Source organism: Jaculus jaculus, chromosome 2, assembly GCF_020740685.1.
Source record: "Jaculus jaculus isolate mJacJac1 chromosome 2, mJacJac1.mat.Y.cur, whole genome shotgun sequence".
NCBI classification, from domain to species: Eukaryota; Metazoa; Chordata; class Mammalia; order Rodentia; family Dipodidae; genus Jaculus; species Jaculus jaculus.
This window is the reverse complement of record NC_059103.1, coordinates 114,039,073-114,053,743: the sequence shown is the minus strand read 5'-3', so window position 1 is coordinate 114,053,743 and position 14,671 is coordinate 114,039,073. Positions and strand designations below refer to the sequence as shown.

The window sequence follows — 14,671 nt, the reverse complement described above, 5'->3', positions numbered from 1 at the left end:
GGGATGGGGAGAGGTGGATGGACAATGCCTCAGGATACTTCTGCCTGCCCTGTGGTTCTTACAATCTTTCCATCCCCTCTTCAGCAATGTTCCCTGAGTCGTAGAGGATGTATTATAATCTCTCTAGGCAGCCTCTGATTTTCTGCTTTGATGAGTTTTGAGTCTCCTCAGCTTCTAGCACTATTTCTCTGGAGGAAGTTGTCAGGCTAACAGTGAGATCTGCACTCATTCAAGCTGTCACTTCCTTTATAATGTTTCCTGGGCCCTGTCAGATGTAATAGAGATGACTTGCCTCAAGCTAAACAGTCAGATTTCTTTCCTTGTCATACTGAGGGGTCATGGGTCTCCCCAGTATTCACTGCCATCTGTAAGAAGCAGATTTTTCTAAATAAGAGTGAGAGGAGCATGAATCAAAGGGGAAAAGCATAGACATTTGAAAGACTTTTTGATGGGCATACTCTCTCATTTTAACTAAAAAGAAACAATAGATTTATGGGATTTTGATCTTGCCTTTCTCCCATTATTTAGCTGGAACTATGGTGTGATATTCTATGACCTTCATCTTTCAACTTTGATTCTTTTTTTTTTGTTTTGTTTTTTGTTTTTTTGAGGTAGGGTCTTGTGCTAGTCCAGGCTGACCTGGAATTCACTATAGTCTCAGGCTGGCCTTGAACTCATGGTAATCTCCTACCTCTGCATCCAGAGTGCTGGGATTAAAGGTGTGCACCACCATGCCTGGCCAACTTTGATTGTTTTAAAACTAATACAATGTACGTGACATTGACAGGGTCTATTGCCAGGTCAGGGCAAAAGAAGCCTCACTTTGGAACACAACCATAGCAGCCTCTTATGCTGACCTTAGGGAGTGCAGACCTCCCTTAGCATCTCCCTTCAGTCCTTTTTCTTTCCAAAGAATATGTATCATTCCTCCCACAAACCAGTTCCACATGAATAAGAACCACACAGTCAGGTTTACTGCAGCAGCAGCCTCACTTCCTGGTACCAATTTTCTGTATCAGTTACTTTCTCATTTCTGGGACAAAATATCCAAGCAGAAGAAGCTTAAAGAAGGAAAGGGTTTGCTTTTGGCTTAATAACATGTTAGGCTATGGGAGACACTTTACATTTAAATCACTGTGAGTGGTTTAAACCACTTTCCCCAGATCTACTTTCCACTGAATTCCTTTGTGTACAGCAAATTGCATGGGTACTTCCATATCTCTCTTCTTGATAGGCACAAAATCAGCCACACTGAGAAATGCTAAACACTAAGATGGACTACTAAGGAAGTTTGTGGAAGGAATGTTCTTTCATTCTGGAGTCCTCAAATAGACCATTTTATCATCCTCTGTAATGGCCAGGTGTGCTCTCTAGGACAAGATGATCAGAGATCTTATGTATTGCTTCCTCCAACCCCCTCCACATTCTTCCCCAAGCATATTCTAAAGTTCTCATTGTCTTCATAATACAATAAAAGATGAAGCTAAAGAAAGGGTCACTTGGCTTTCTGTCTTCCTATCTCCTCCCACTTGAAAATGCCCACATCTCTTAGGGGCCAACAGTCTTAGATCTGCTATTGCACTCAATTAAATCCTTTTAGATTTCTTGTTTTATCAGTTTTGCCTGCACCAATTCTGCCTTCTGTCATATCATCATGTTCCTTGGGTATACAGAGAATCCTTGCCTTTTTTGGAATGTGTTATTTGATGGAGCTGGTGCTTTCCACAGTTCTTACAGGAAGCCCAGTGGGTTTTGGAAATATTCACATTTGCCTAGTTTTAAATCTTCTTTGTGCTCTTCTTTCAAGTCTGTAAAAAAAAAAAAATCCAGGATAAACTAAATGATGTCTCCAATACTCTTCCAACAATCTGCCTGGATAAGTCATAGCAGTTTCTGCACCACAGAAATGTAGCAGAGTGAAACTATCAGGCTGCAGTGTGGACAATATCTTGGTAAAATATGCATTTTCTTTTTTTAAAGTAAATATATATTTTTATTATTTATTTGAGAGGAGAGAGAGATTATGGGTGTGTCAAGACCTCTTGCCACTGCAAATGAACTCCAGATGCCTGTGTCACAATGGGCATCTGGTTTTACATAGGTACTGAGGAACTGAACTCAGTCCAGGAGACTTCATAAGCAAGTGCCTTTAACTGTTGAGCCATCTTCCAAGCCCATAAAACTTGCATTTTCTAATAGGTTATATTAATGTCAGGCACATAGACCCCAAATGGCTTTACTAAGGCTGTGTGGCATTTTAGTGATGCATTTTCAGGGCCAGGAATTGAAACCAGGGGATCACTCCTCAGGCAAGTGCTATACCACTGAATGTGCCCAGCCTCAGTGATGTGTTCTTACTTGCAGGAACATTCATGTCCTCTGCTACAATACTGGGCTCCTTATTGTCTTGTCACCAAGCATCTAGGAAGTTCAGGAGAGTTCCTTAACTTCTCTTCTCTCAGATTCCTCATCTGTCACCTAGGTATAGCATTAGGTACCTGTGCTAGTTGTCATGAGGCTTGGGAGAAATAATAACATAAAGTACTTTGTGATCAACTGTGCATCACCTTCTACAAATGGCAGAAATAAGGAGGAACTTGATAAGATGGCTTTCTCCCATTCATCTTCATCATCCCAACTCTGAATTTAGCCCAGATACAACCAAGTAAAACAATAGCTTTTCCTGGTAAAATTCAGGCTTAGACTGGTGCTGTAGTTAAATGGTAGGGTTGCTGCCTAGAATGGGTTACATCATGGCAATACAGGGAACAGAAACAACAACAAGAAAATCTGACTTAAAATAGAATCCCTTACTCCTCCTTCAATCAAACTTATTTCTTTTTTTATTTATTAAGTATGTATTTTGTGCGGATACAAATGTGTGTACTTTTCCTTCTTCCTGTTCCCATTCTTCTGAGGGATCTCCCCAGTGGGATTGCTGGTTTCACCCTGTGGTTGTGGGTTATGAGTTGTGAGATCAGCAGTTATTGTGTGTGTTCGTTGGCATGGGGAGAATGATGCCTCCCCATGCCCTCCCAACCTATGGCTCTGACATTCTTTCTGCCCCTCTTCCACAAAATTCCCTGAGCCATTGTGGGTATGTTTTAAGTTGACTTCAGTGTTGAGTTCTCAGGAGCTTCCAGATTTCTGCTTTTGTATGTGTTGAATATTCTCAGCATCTGTCTCCTTCATCCTGACATAGGTTGTCAGAATCGCCATAGAAGCAGCATGGTTGCTCATCTTGCCAGTTCTTCTGTGGTTTCACCTGGGCCCTGGTTGATGTGAGAGGGGTGGTTTATCTCCTCAGTTCTCATTACCTTTTGAAAAAGAAAAACAGATTTTCCAATGGAGGGTAAAGTCAGCATAGGTTAAATGAGATAAGCATTTTTAATTTAGAGAGGTTTTGATGGATGTAGCCCCTCTTTTGGCCAAAGACAGTGGGAGCTTGCTTTTGGTGACCATAATCTTGGTCTCCATAGGATTCAGAATTGGTTCACAATTCCAGCTATGGGTTCCTTTCCATTGAGCAGATCTCTTAGTCAATCAGAAAGCTAGTGGTTACCCACCAAGACTGGATGCCACCATTGTACAGGTGTATATATCTTGTCAGGCTGGTTGTTTTGAGTAGCACTGTACCCTGCTTGCTCACAACATTATTGGCCACTTTCCCCCGAAGCTCATGATGCTTTCCAGAACTATATAGACTAACCATCGGGAAACTGGCTCCCTTCCAGAATCTAGCCAGATCTCTTAGTGTTCTGTATTGGCAGCATGTGGTGTCTTCAGAAACAGGGTCTTACCTTTTACCTCAGGCACGTAGTCAAGTGCTTTGACAGAAGCATGTCTTGTTTTGGGGACGTCATAGGTCTCTCCAATCAACAGCTCAATGTGGGTAACAACTGGTTTCTGGTACTAGAAGTTAAAGACCAGAGCCAAATGTTTTAAGGTTATGCTTCAGAGTCCTTCTGACCAGATGATCCCCTCATTCTCCTGTTGAGGGTTATATCTTTTAGTCTACTATCCAGGAGAAAGTTTTCTATGGTACCAGTTCATTTTGGGTTTAGTTTTATGTGTATCTTCCCCCAACTACCCATTCCCCTCCCTCTAAATACTTCCATCCCTATTATCTGTCCCTTGAGTTGCCTCTAAGTTATGCCAGAAACTTAAGCTATTCCAGGTTAAGAACCACAGATGAGAGAGAACATGTGGCATTTGTCTTTCTGTTAATCGATCTATTTTTACCAAACTCCTACAAATATATTTTTTGTACCTTCCTCTGTTCTTTGTTTTATTTATTAATATTTAGATATGTTGTTTGGACAAGAAGAATTTGAAATGTTTATTGAGTAATTTGTGTAATCATTCAATAAATATTACATAACCACTAAGTGTCAGGCTCTTACATAGGTGGTGGAAATATGGCAGGGAAAAAGAATACAAAAATCCATGCCTATGTAGACCTGATATTCTAATGGGTTAAGAGTTAGAAAATAAGATAATAAATAAGTAGATAAATGGTTTGGGTACAACTAGGGTGTGTTCTCCAAAAGCACACTTCTTTTTATTTAAAAAAATTTATTTTTTCCATTCAGCAAGTGCGGTGATCTCGAGGGAAACGCAAGGATGTAGTTGAAGCTGTGCAGAAAGGGGTTCGTGACGTCATCTACACGCGCCGGAAGCGCTCTTCACACGGTCTTCCCCTAGCTGGTGGCAGGAATGGCAGGCTTCGTAGAGCTCGGCCTTTCTTCGTGGCTTGTGGAACAGTGTCGGCAGATGGGGTTGAAGCAGCCCACGCCCGTGCAGATAGGCTGCATCCCCGCTATCCTAGAGGGTCGGGACTGTTTAGGCTGTGCGAAGACAGGCAGTGGCAAGACAGCAGCTTTCGTGCTGCCCATCTTGCAGAAGCTGTCTGAGGATCCCTATGGCATCTTCTGCCTTGTCCTGACACCCACCAGGGAGCTGGCCTACCAGATCGCAGAGCAGTTCCGGGTGCTGGGGAAGCCCCTGGGCCTGAAAGACTGCATCATTGTTGGCGGCATGGACATGGTAGCCCAAGCGCTGGAGCTGTCCCGGAAGCCACACGTGGTTATTGCCACCCCAGGTCGCCTGGCTGACCACCTGCGCAGCTCCAACACTTTCAGTATAAAGAAGATTCGTTTTCTGGTGATGGATGAGGCAGACCGACTGCTGGAGCAGGGTTGCACTGACTTCACAGCAGACCTGGAGACCATCCTGGAGGCTGTGCCGGTGCACAGGCAGACACTGCTCTTCAGTGCCACGCTGACCGACACACTCAAGGAGCTGCAGGGTCTGGCCACCAATCAGCCCTTCTTTTGGGAGGCACAGGCCCCGGTGCGCACAGTGGAGCAGCTGGACCAGCGCTATGTGCTGGTGCCCGAGAAGGTCAAGGATGCATACCTGGTGCACTTGATCCAGAGTTTCCAGGATGAGCATGAAGATTGGTCCATCATCATCTTCACCAACACCTGCAAGATGTGCCAAGTCCTGTGCATGATGCTGCGCAAGTTCAGTTTCCCCACAGTGGCGCTGCACTCCATGATGAAGCAGAAAGAACGTTTTGCTGCCCTCGCCAAGTTCAAATCGAGCATCTACCGGATCCTCATTGCCACAGATGTGGCTTCGAGGGGTTTGGACATTCCTGCAGTGCAGGTGGTCATTAATCACAACACCCCCGGGCTCCCCAAGATCTATATCCACCGAGTTGGACGCACGGCACGTGCAGGACGGCAGGGGCAGGCCATCACACTGGTGACACAGTATGACATCCACCTGGTGCACGCCATCGAGGAGCAGATCAAGAAGCAGCTGGAGGAGCTGGCAGTGGAGGAGACCAGGGTTCTGCAGATCCTCACCCAGGTCAACGTAGTGCGGAGGGAGTGTGAGATTAAACTGGAGGCAGCCCATTTTGATGAAAAGAAAGAGATTAACAAGCGGAAACAGCTGATCCTGGAAGGGAAGGACCCCGATCTGGAGGCCAAACGAAAGGCTGAGCTGGCCAAGATCAAACAGAAGAACCGTCGCTTCAAAGAGAAGGTAAAACAGAGGCTGCAACGACAGAAGGCTGAAGGGGCCAGCAGAAATGGTAGCCTACCACAGGGCCAATCCAGGTCTCTCACGACCACGGCATCCACACAGGACCCAGCCTGACCAGCCTAGGACTCCTTACTGAAGATCCTTCCTGGGGCACTTGTACAGCCCTGGCGTCTCTCTTCCTAGAACTCAGTCTGGTCTCTCAAGTAGATTCCAGATTTCCAGATCTGTGTCCCTTAGCTCAAGCCTGGGCCACCTCCCAGGGGTCCTGCTGGACTCCAAAAGGACACAGTACCCTTTTATTTATTTTTTTTTTTTTTTTGAGGCAGGGTCTCACTCACCCAGGCTGACCTGGAACACACTCTAGCCCAAGCTAGCCTTGACCTCATGGCAATCTTTCTACCTAGCTTCCAGAATGCTATGATTAAATTTGTACCACACACTCAGCTTTCAATAAAAGATCTTTTAACTGTTGAAAAAAAAAAATTTATTTTTATTTTATTTTTTTTTTATTAGTTTTGTACTCAGTGTATACAGGCAAGTTGGTACTATCATTAGCCTCCTCCCTGTCCTCCCTCATCTGCAAGGACCCTCCTCATTGGGGAATATGGGTCCTGCATTGTGGGATTAGCCATCAGTTATGGGTAGGAGGCACTGTCTTTGTGTATCATGACCCAATATGTGGCTCTGACATTCTTTCAGCCCTCTCTTCTGCAAATTTCCCTGAGCCATATTGGATTAATTTTAGGTCTGCTTCAGTGATAAGGTCTTGGAAGACTCTGTGTCTCTGGATATCTGGTTTGATAGGAGTTGCGTGTTCTCTTTATCTATCTCCTTTACCCTTGTGCTGGTACCAGGTTCACCAAGAAAGCAACACTCTTATTCATTTTCCCAATTATTCTTAGTTTCAGCTGGGGCCCTTTTGAGGTTATGATGGGCTTGTTATCTCTTTAGGATCTGCATATACCTGAAAGAGAGAAGCAAATTCTCCAAAAGAGAGTGAAGTTAATGCCAAATAAATGGGGTAACCTTTGTTTTTTAGAGAGAACTTAATAGGTGTAGGCCTTCTTGTAGACCATGATTGGTGGGAGCTTGGTAATGGAGAGCAGGCTCATTTTGGATATGGTTCTGACTTGATTCCCAACTCCAGCTTTGGGATCAGTTCCACTGAGCAGATCAGTTAGCCAAATCACGAGCAGTTGGTTTCCCACCATGGCTGTATGTAACTATTACACTTGTGTGAGTGTCACGCAGGTTATTTGCTGCTGAGTAGTTTAGACCATGAGTTACTTGGATATATTTTGGTCATTTTCCCCCAGTTTCTCATGTAGCATCTTCTGGCACTAGACGAACTAACTGTCTGAGGACTGAGTCTCTTCCATCTTCCAGCCATGTCACTTCATGTTCAATATCAACAGCACATGGTGACTTCAGCAGTAGGGTCTTACCACCAACATTTGGTGGGTCATGAAGTGCTCTGACAGAAATCTGTCTTCTTTTGGGAAACCTTGTAGGTCTCTCTGATCAAGAGCTCATTGTGGATGATAGCCACATGCTGGTACTGGGAGTTACAGGTCAGTGCCCAAGAAGAGAAGGAAGAAAAAGATAAGCAATAAAAAGACATAGAGAGAAGAAGAAGAGAGAGAAACATAAACAGGAGAAGATTAAGGTCAGTGTTCATTGTTCCCTCTCCAGGGCCTTGTGAATCAGGTGTTGCCTGTAAAGGACTGGAGAAGGTTCAAACACTTAGCCTATATTTTAGAATGTAGAATTTTATAGTACCATTGCTGTTTGGGTTCAGTTTTGTGTCCTCCACCCCCCACACTTGCCCTAAACTCCCTCCCAACCCACCCTATTGTCCAGTCCTCAAGATGCTGGTTAGGTATATAGGCATCTTGGGTAGATTCAGGTTAGGAGCAATAGATGAGTGAGACTATGTGGCAATTATCTTTCAGTGATTGGGTGACTTACTGTTCCAGGGTCGACCATTTTTCTACAAATTTCATTCTGTCATTTTGCCTTACTGCTATGTAGAATTCCATCATGTAGATATACCACATCTTAGTTATCAATTTGTTAAATGATGGTCATCTGGGTTGATTCCAGCTCTTAACTATTACGAATTGAGCAGCTATAAATATGGTTGAGCAAATTTCTCCTATTATGATGGTCTTGTGTAGGTAATGTCAGCACTGTGAGGTCATGGATATCCAGGCCATTTTGTGTTTGGAGAAGCATGTTGTAAGGAGTTCTATTCTTCCTTTGGCCCTTACATTCTTCCCACCACCTCTTCCACAATAGATACTGAGCTTTTTGGTTTTCAAAGTAGGATCTCACTCTAGCTCAGGCTGACCTGGAATTCAGTAGCTAGTCTCAGGATGGCCTCAAAATAACAGCAATTCTCCTATCTGTGCCTTCTGAGTGCTGGGATTAAATGTGTGCTCCACCACCCTGGGCTCCCTCAATTTCTTTTTTGAGTGTTTTTGTGTTTTCATTGTATAGATCTTTCACTTCCTTAGTTAATGTTATTCCAAGGTATATTGTTGTTGTTGTTGCTATTGAAAATGGGAGAATGTCACTTATTTCTTTCTCTGTATCTTTGTCATTTGTATATAGAAAGGCTACTGGTTTTTTGTGCATTGATTTTGTACCGTGCTACTTTGCTGAAGGAGTTAATCACCTTTCAGAGTTTTGAGATGGAGGCTCTTGGGTCTTTTATGTATAGAATAATGTCATTTGCAAATAGAGCTGACTTAACTTCTTCCTTTGCAATTTGTATCTCTTTTCTTCCTTTATCCTGTCTTATTTCTTGAGCTAGGACTTATAGTACTATATTAAAGAGGTGAGAGTGGACACTCCTGTCTTGTTCCTGATCTCGATGGGAATTTCTTCAGTTTCTCTCCATTATGTATTATTTGGGCTTTAGGAGCTTTATATATGAGCTTTATAATGTTGAGATATAAACTGACCATGCTAATTCTCTCCAATGTTTTGATCATGGAGTGATGTATTTTGTCAGAGGCCTCTTCTGCATCTATCGAAATGGTCATGTGGTTTTTGTGTTTAAGCTTATTTATGTGGTGTATTACACTGATAGATTTCTGTATGTTTAACCACCCCTGAGTTCCTGGGATGAAGCCTGCTTGATGAAAGTGGATAATGCTTTTGATGTGTTATTGGATTTGGTTTTCAAGGATTTTGTTCAGGATCTTTGTGTCTCAGTTCATCAGAGATAGGTTTGGAGTTTTTCTTTTCTTATGGCATCTCTGTCTGGTTTTGGTGTTAGGGTGATACTAGCTTCATAAAAGGAGTTGGGGAGCTTTCCCTGTTCTCTGATTGTGTGGCACAGTTTGAGAAAGATTAGTTTCAGTTCTTCCACAAAGGTTTGATAGAATTCAGCTGAGAAGCCATCTGGTCCTGGACTCTTCTTTTGGGGGAAGTTTTTGGTTACCTTTTCAACCTCGATGGGTGTGATAGGTTTGTTTAGGAGATTAATCTGCTCTGAGTTTAGCTTTGGTAGGTAGTATTTGTCCAGGAATTCATCAATTTCTTCTATATTAACCAGTTTTGTGGAGCAGAAGTTTTTGAAATAAGTCCTGACGATTCTCCCAATTTCACTTACATCTGTTGTGATTTCTTTTTTTTTATTTCTAATTTTGTTAAGTTGAAGCGTCTCTTTTTTTCACTTGATCAAATTGGTGAGGGGTTTGTCAATCTTGTTTAGTTTTTCAAAGAACCAACTCTTTGTTTCATCAATTTTCTTGTTTTCTTAGTTTCCAATTTGTTAATTTTTGCTTTGATCTTAATTCTTTCTTTCCATCTGGAGCTTTTTGGGTTGGATTCTTCTTGCTTTTCCAGTGCCTTTAAGTTGATGGTTAGGTTATTTCATATTTTATTTTGTCCACTACCCATTTATTGTTTAAAAGTGTGCTGTTCAGTTTCCATGAGCCAATGGGATTCTTGGTGCATCTTTTGTCATAATTTCTAGCAATTGTGATCTGATATCATGCATGAAATTATGTTAATCTTCCTAAATATCTGGAGGCAGACTTTGTGACCCAGTATATGATCTATTTTAGAGAAGGCTCCATGGTCTGCTGAGAAGAATGTGTATGTCGGGAGCCATAGAGCAAAAGCCTCTCCATTTTGCCTGGGCCTGCTCATAAACTGACTCATTACTCAGAAAGCTGGTCCATCCAGCTTTCTGCTAGGTACTTCTGGAACTGGTCAGCAGACTACTTACAGAATCTTATCTTTTGCAAAAAGCCAGTTTATGGTCAGGATGTGAAACCTGGTGCAGTCAGGATGTTAAGCCAGTTAGGCAAGATTAGATGAACACCTAATTACATCCCCTCTAGGTTTCCTGACAAGTCCTTGCCCTGGCCACATCCCCTTCCCCCTACAACCCTATATAAACCTACATGTAAGAATAAACTCTTGAGGCCGTGACAAATGTCTAGCATGGTCTCCTTCTTGTGTCTGTTTGCCTACTTTCATTCAGGTTGATTTTCACCTCGCTTCTTTGTTCGATTCCCCACTGGCCGGGGCATGTACTCTGTAGATTTGGGTGGAATGTTCTCTAAATGTCCATTATGCATAATTGTTCTATGGTTTTGTTGAGCTCTCTTACTTCCCTATTTATTTTCTGTTTGAATGATCTATGTATTGCTATGTATTGTGGTGTCCCTGTGTTTGGTGCATAACGATTTATGATTATGATATCCTCTTGATGGATCATTCCCTTGATAAGTAGGAAGTAGCCTTCTTTGTCTTTGTTGATTACTTTTGGCTTAAAGTCTGTTTTATCCAATATTAGTATAGCTATGCCTCCTTGTTTCTTATTCCCATTTTCCACCCTTTCACCCTGAAGAGGTATCTGTCTTTGGTGGTGAGGTGGGTTTCTTAGAGACAGCAGAGTAATGGGTCTAATTCTCTGATCAATCCTGTTAGTTTGTGTCTCTTGATAGGTGAATTAAGGCCATTAATATTTAGGGTAATGACTGTGTGGTTTGATTTGATCCTGCCATATTGTGTTGGTTTATGTGGTTTGGTGTTTTAATGGACTTTGAAGTTTATTGTGCCTTCTCTGAGTTTAGTTATTGTGATCTGCTTCTTGTAGGCACTTTAGGTTGAGTATTTGATTCTTCTGTGTGGATAATTTCCTGAAGTAATCTTTGTAGGTTTGGTTTTGTGTTCGTATAGTTGTAAAGCTGAGTTTTGTCATAGAAAGTTTGTCTTTCACCATGTTATGAGGGCTACTTTTGCTGGGTAGAGTAGTTTGGGTTGGTAGCCCTAGGTTCTTCAACTTTTCAGTGTTCCATTCCAGACCCTTCTGGCTTTCAGGGTTTCCATTGAGAAGTGTGAAGTAATTTTGATGGGGTTACCTTTATGTAATGTGTTGTTTTTCCTAGGTGCTTTTAGGATTTTCTCTTCGGCATCAATGTTTAGAGTCTTAATGACAATATATCTTGGAGTGTTTCTCTTTTGGTCCTGTATGTTTGGAGTTCTGTTACCTTCTTATAACTTGATGGGCCTTTCTTTTAAGAGAATGGGAAAGTTTTCTTTGATAATTTTGTTGAATAACTTCTCCATGCTTTTTGTCTGAATTTCTTCCCCTTCTGGTATTACCATGACCTGAATGTTAGGACATTTAAGGGTATCCCACAGTTTTTTCATGTTCTGTTCACATAAAATTTTGAACTTATTGAAACTTTTGAACTCTCAAACTGTTTCTTCTGTTTTGTCTTCCAGATCTGAATTTCTATTCTCTACATGGCTGCCTCTATTCTTGAGAGCTTATATAGAGTTTTGGGGCTTGTTCAATTTGGTTTGCATTTTCTATTACTTTTCTATATATAGTTTCCATCCCTCTGTCAAGTTCCCTGTTCATGTCATTTTCTGATTTTCTTGATGATTCTTGGAATTCATCCTTGCATTTTTATGTCTCCATTGAGCTTAGCCAGCTAGTTTTTGAAGTCGTCTTTTTTCTTTTTCACTCTCCTTCATATCCTTTAACTATCTTTGGACCCCTTCCATATTTTTATCTGTTAGATCTAGTCTAGTGTGGATAGTTTTCATATGATTATTGGCCCTTTGTTGCTTTTCTGCAAATTCTGCTATTTGCTTTCTCAGGGTTGCATAGCTTATAACTTCATTTGGGGTTCTGATCTTAATGTCTCTTCTATGTTTTGATTAAAGACATCCATTGTAGGACTGGGTGATCTTATTGGATTTATATGCATTTGATTTTTCATGTTATTCCTTTTGTGCTGTGGTCTGCCCATCACAATGTAGGGGCAGGGAGAGCAGAACTAAAGTTATGGGGGATGGGGAGAGCAATTTCCCATGCCTGGTGGTTCAGGTGGAGCTATGCTGGCCTGTGCTCCCTTGCCTGCAGTTAGTGTAGGAGGAACCTGTGGCTGGGAATATGGCTAGGATAGCTGCCTTGAGGGGACTGGGAGACTGGTGGGCTACTCTAGAGCATGGGAATAAGTGGATCCCCTTTTTTGCCCTTCTGTATTCCTACTGGAAGTCTATTAGAGTCTGTTTCCTGCTGGAAGACCCAATGAACACAAATGTCTTGTTTTTCCTTCCTTGGGAGGTGTGGTGCAGTTAGGCTGATGCCTTCTTGACTGGAAGCCCCCTCCAAAAGTACATCTTTTGGAAGGAGAGGAGGTAGAATTTTGAAGAGGCACTATCCACTGGACAATAATTAGGTCACTCAGGCAGAGTAGAGGGTGCTATTTTATTTTAACCTTTTATTGACAGCTTCCATAAGTACACACAATAAAACTATGATAGTTACCTCCCTCCATACCCATTCCCCTCTCTCAAATTCACCCTCCATCAAATCCCCTTCCCTTCCAATTAGTTTCTCTCTCATTTTGATGTCATCATCTTTTCCTACTATTATGAAGGTGTTTTTGTAAGTAGTTTCCAACACTGTGATGTCATTAATATCAAGGCCATTTTGTGTCTAGAAGATTGTATTATAAGCAGTCCTACCCTTCCTTTGGCTCTTACATTCTTTCCACCACCTCTTCCACAGTGGACCCTGAGCCTTTGAGGGTGTGGTAAAGATGTCCAGTGCTGAAGAGCCCACTGTCACTTCTCAGCACTATAGTGCATTTTGAGTCATCCCAGTGGTTACTGCCATCTGAAAAGGAAAGTTTCTCTAACCAATAGTGAGAATAACATTAATATACGGGTATAACAATTTTTTTTAAAGTGCTTACAAGGTAGTTTGATGAGCATACTATATGAAATAGCCAAACAACAGTAGGCATTACTTCCTTAGAGCTCATGACCTCCCCAGCCATAGGCTAGGTTTTTAGTACCAGGCATGTATTCATTCCCATAGAGCAGGTCTCCAATGCAATTAGAGAGCTGTTTGTTCCCCCATAAGAGATAATGCCACTATTGTACCAGCTAGCCCCTTTGGCCTGGCTGGCCAATCTTAGGGCTTGCAGGGTCCACTGCTGTTTAACAATATTAATGTCTTCTCTCTCCCAAAGAGTTTCATGTAAGATAGCTCCTTCTGCCTTCTGACAGCTACTCAACAGGGAAGAGACCTTCAGTTCAGCTCCAGCTTGAATGCTCAGTGATCTTCAGCTGAAGTACATGGAGTCTTCAGCAATAGGGTCTCAGAGGGTGCTAGTTTAAATGATGTTCTCAAGGGTGACTACTACAGTGTCATTCAAATGATTGCCTGGAACAGTTATCAAGTAAAAGAATGCAATGATTCTGAGGACTGGTATGGTAAGGAGACAATAAGGATGTTAGGAGGTGTAAGGACAGAAAAGGAGAGGGGTGAGTAATAGAAAATGAGTGAAGGTTGAGGGTAGGGAAAAAGAGGGTAGGTTCCATAGTTTCCCAGCCTATCAGGGGAGAATTGTGAGTAGAGGAGTGTACAGCCAGTTGGAACCATTAAAAGAATCACTTTGGCTGCTGTGTGTAGAACACACTCTTGAGAAGGAAAGACAAATTTCAAACACCAGCTTGGAGGTGTGAGAACTAAAGAAGGTGTGTATGGTGGCATGTGCTGTAATCTCAGCACTTGGGAGGCTGAGGGAGAAGGATCATTCACTAGGGGCCAGCCTGGGCTAATAGGGAGATTCCCACCTCAGAAATCTAAAACAAAACAAAAACAGCAAAAAAAGGAGATGGTGGTGATATGGTACTTTGAATATATGGCCCCCAATATATTAAGTGTTTTATTAGTTTATAGTTTGCATCTGCAGCCATGTGGCTGAAGGCATTGTCACTGGTGGAACTTAGGGTCCAGCCCTAAGGTGTAGTGGTGGATTTGAAATTCCAATCTAAAGATAAGCAATGTGTGCTGTGTGCCTTTTGGACCCTCTCTTTCTCTCTCTCTCTCTCTCTCTCTCTCTCTCTCTCTCTCTCTCTCTCTTTCTTTTTCTGGTTTTGTTCCTGTGAAAGCAAGCCAGCTTCTTCTGCCATTATGGAACTTCCCTTGGATCTGTGAGCTTCCATAAATCCCTTCCTCCACAAGTGCTTGGTCTGGAAGTTTGTCTCAGTGAACCTGAAGCTGTCTGGTATAGTGATAACCAACAAGAGTGTGAAGGGTAGACAGATTCTGGATATAGCATAAGGTTAGAAG

At 42.3% G+C, this 14,671-nt stretch overlaps 1 protein-coding gene across 1 annotated transcript; it reads left to right on the top strand.

Moving 5' to 3' along the window:
* The first annotated feature begins 4,655 nt into the window (after window positions 1–4,655).
* LOC123458634 (probable ATP-dependent RNA helicase DDX49) lies at window positions 4,656–6,362 on the top strand. Its single transcript, XM_045143434.1, has one exon. The coding sequence runs from the start codon at window positions 4,717–4,719 to the stop codon at window positions 6,166–6,168; it is 1,452 nt and encodes a 483-aa protein (XP_044999369.1). The 5' UTR covers window positions 4,656–4,716; the 3' UTR covers window positions 6,169–6,362.
* Window positions 6,363–14,671: the final 8,309 nt, after the last annotated feature.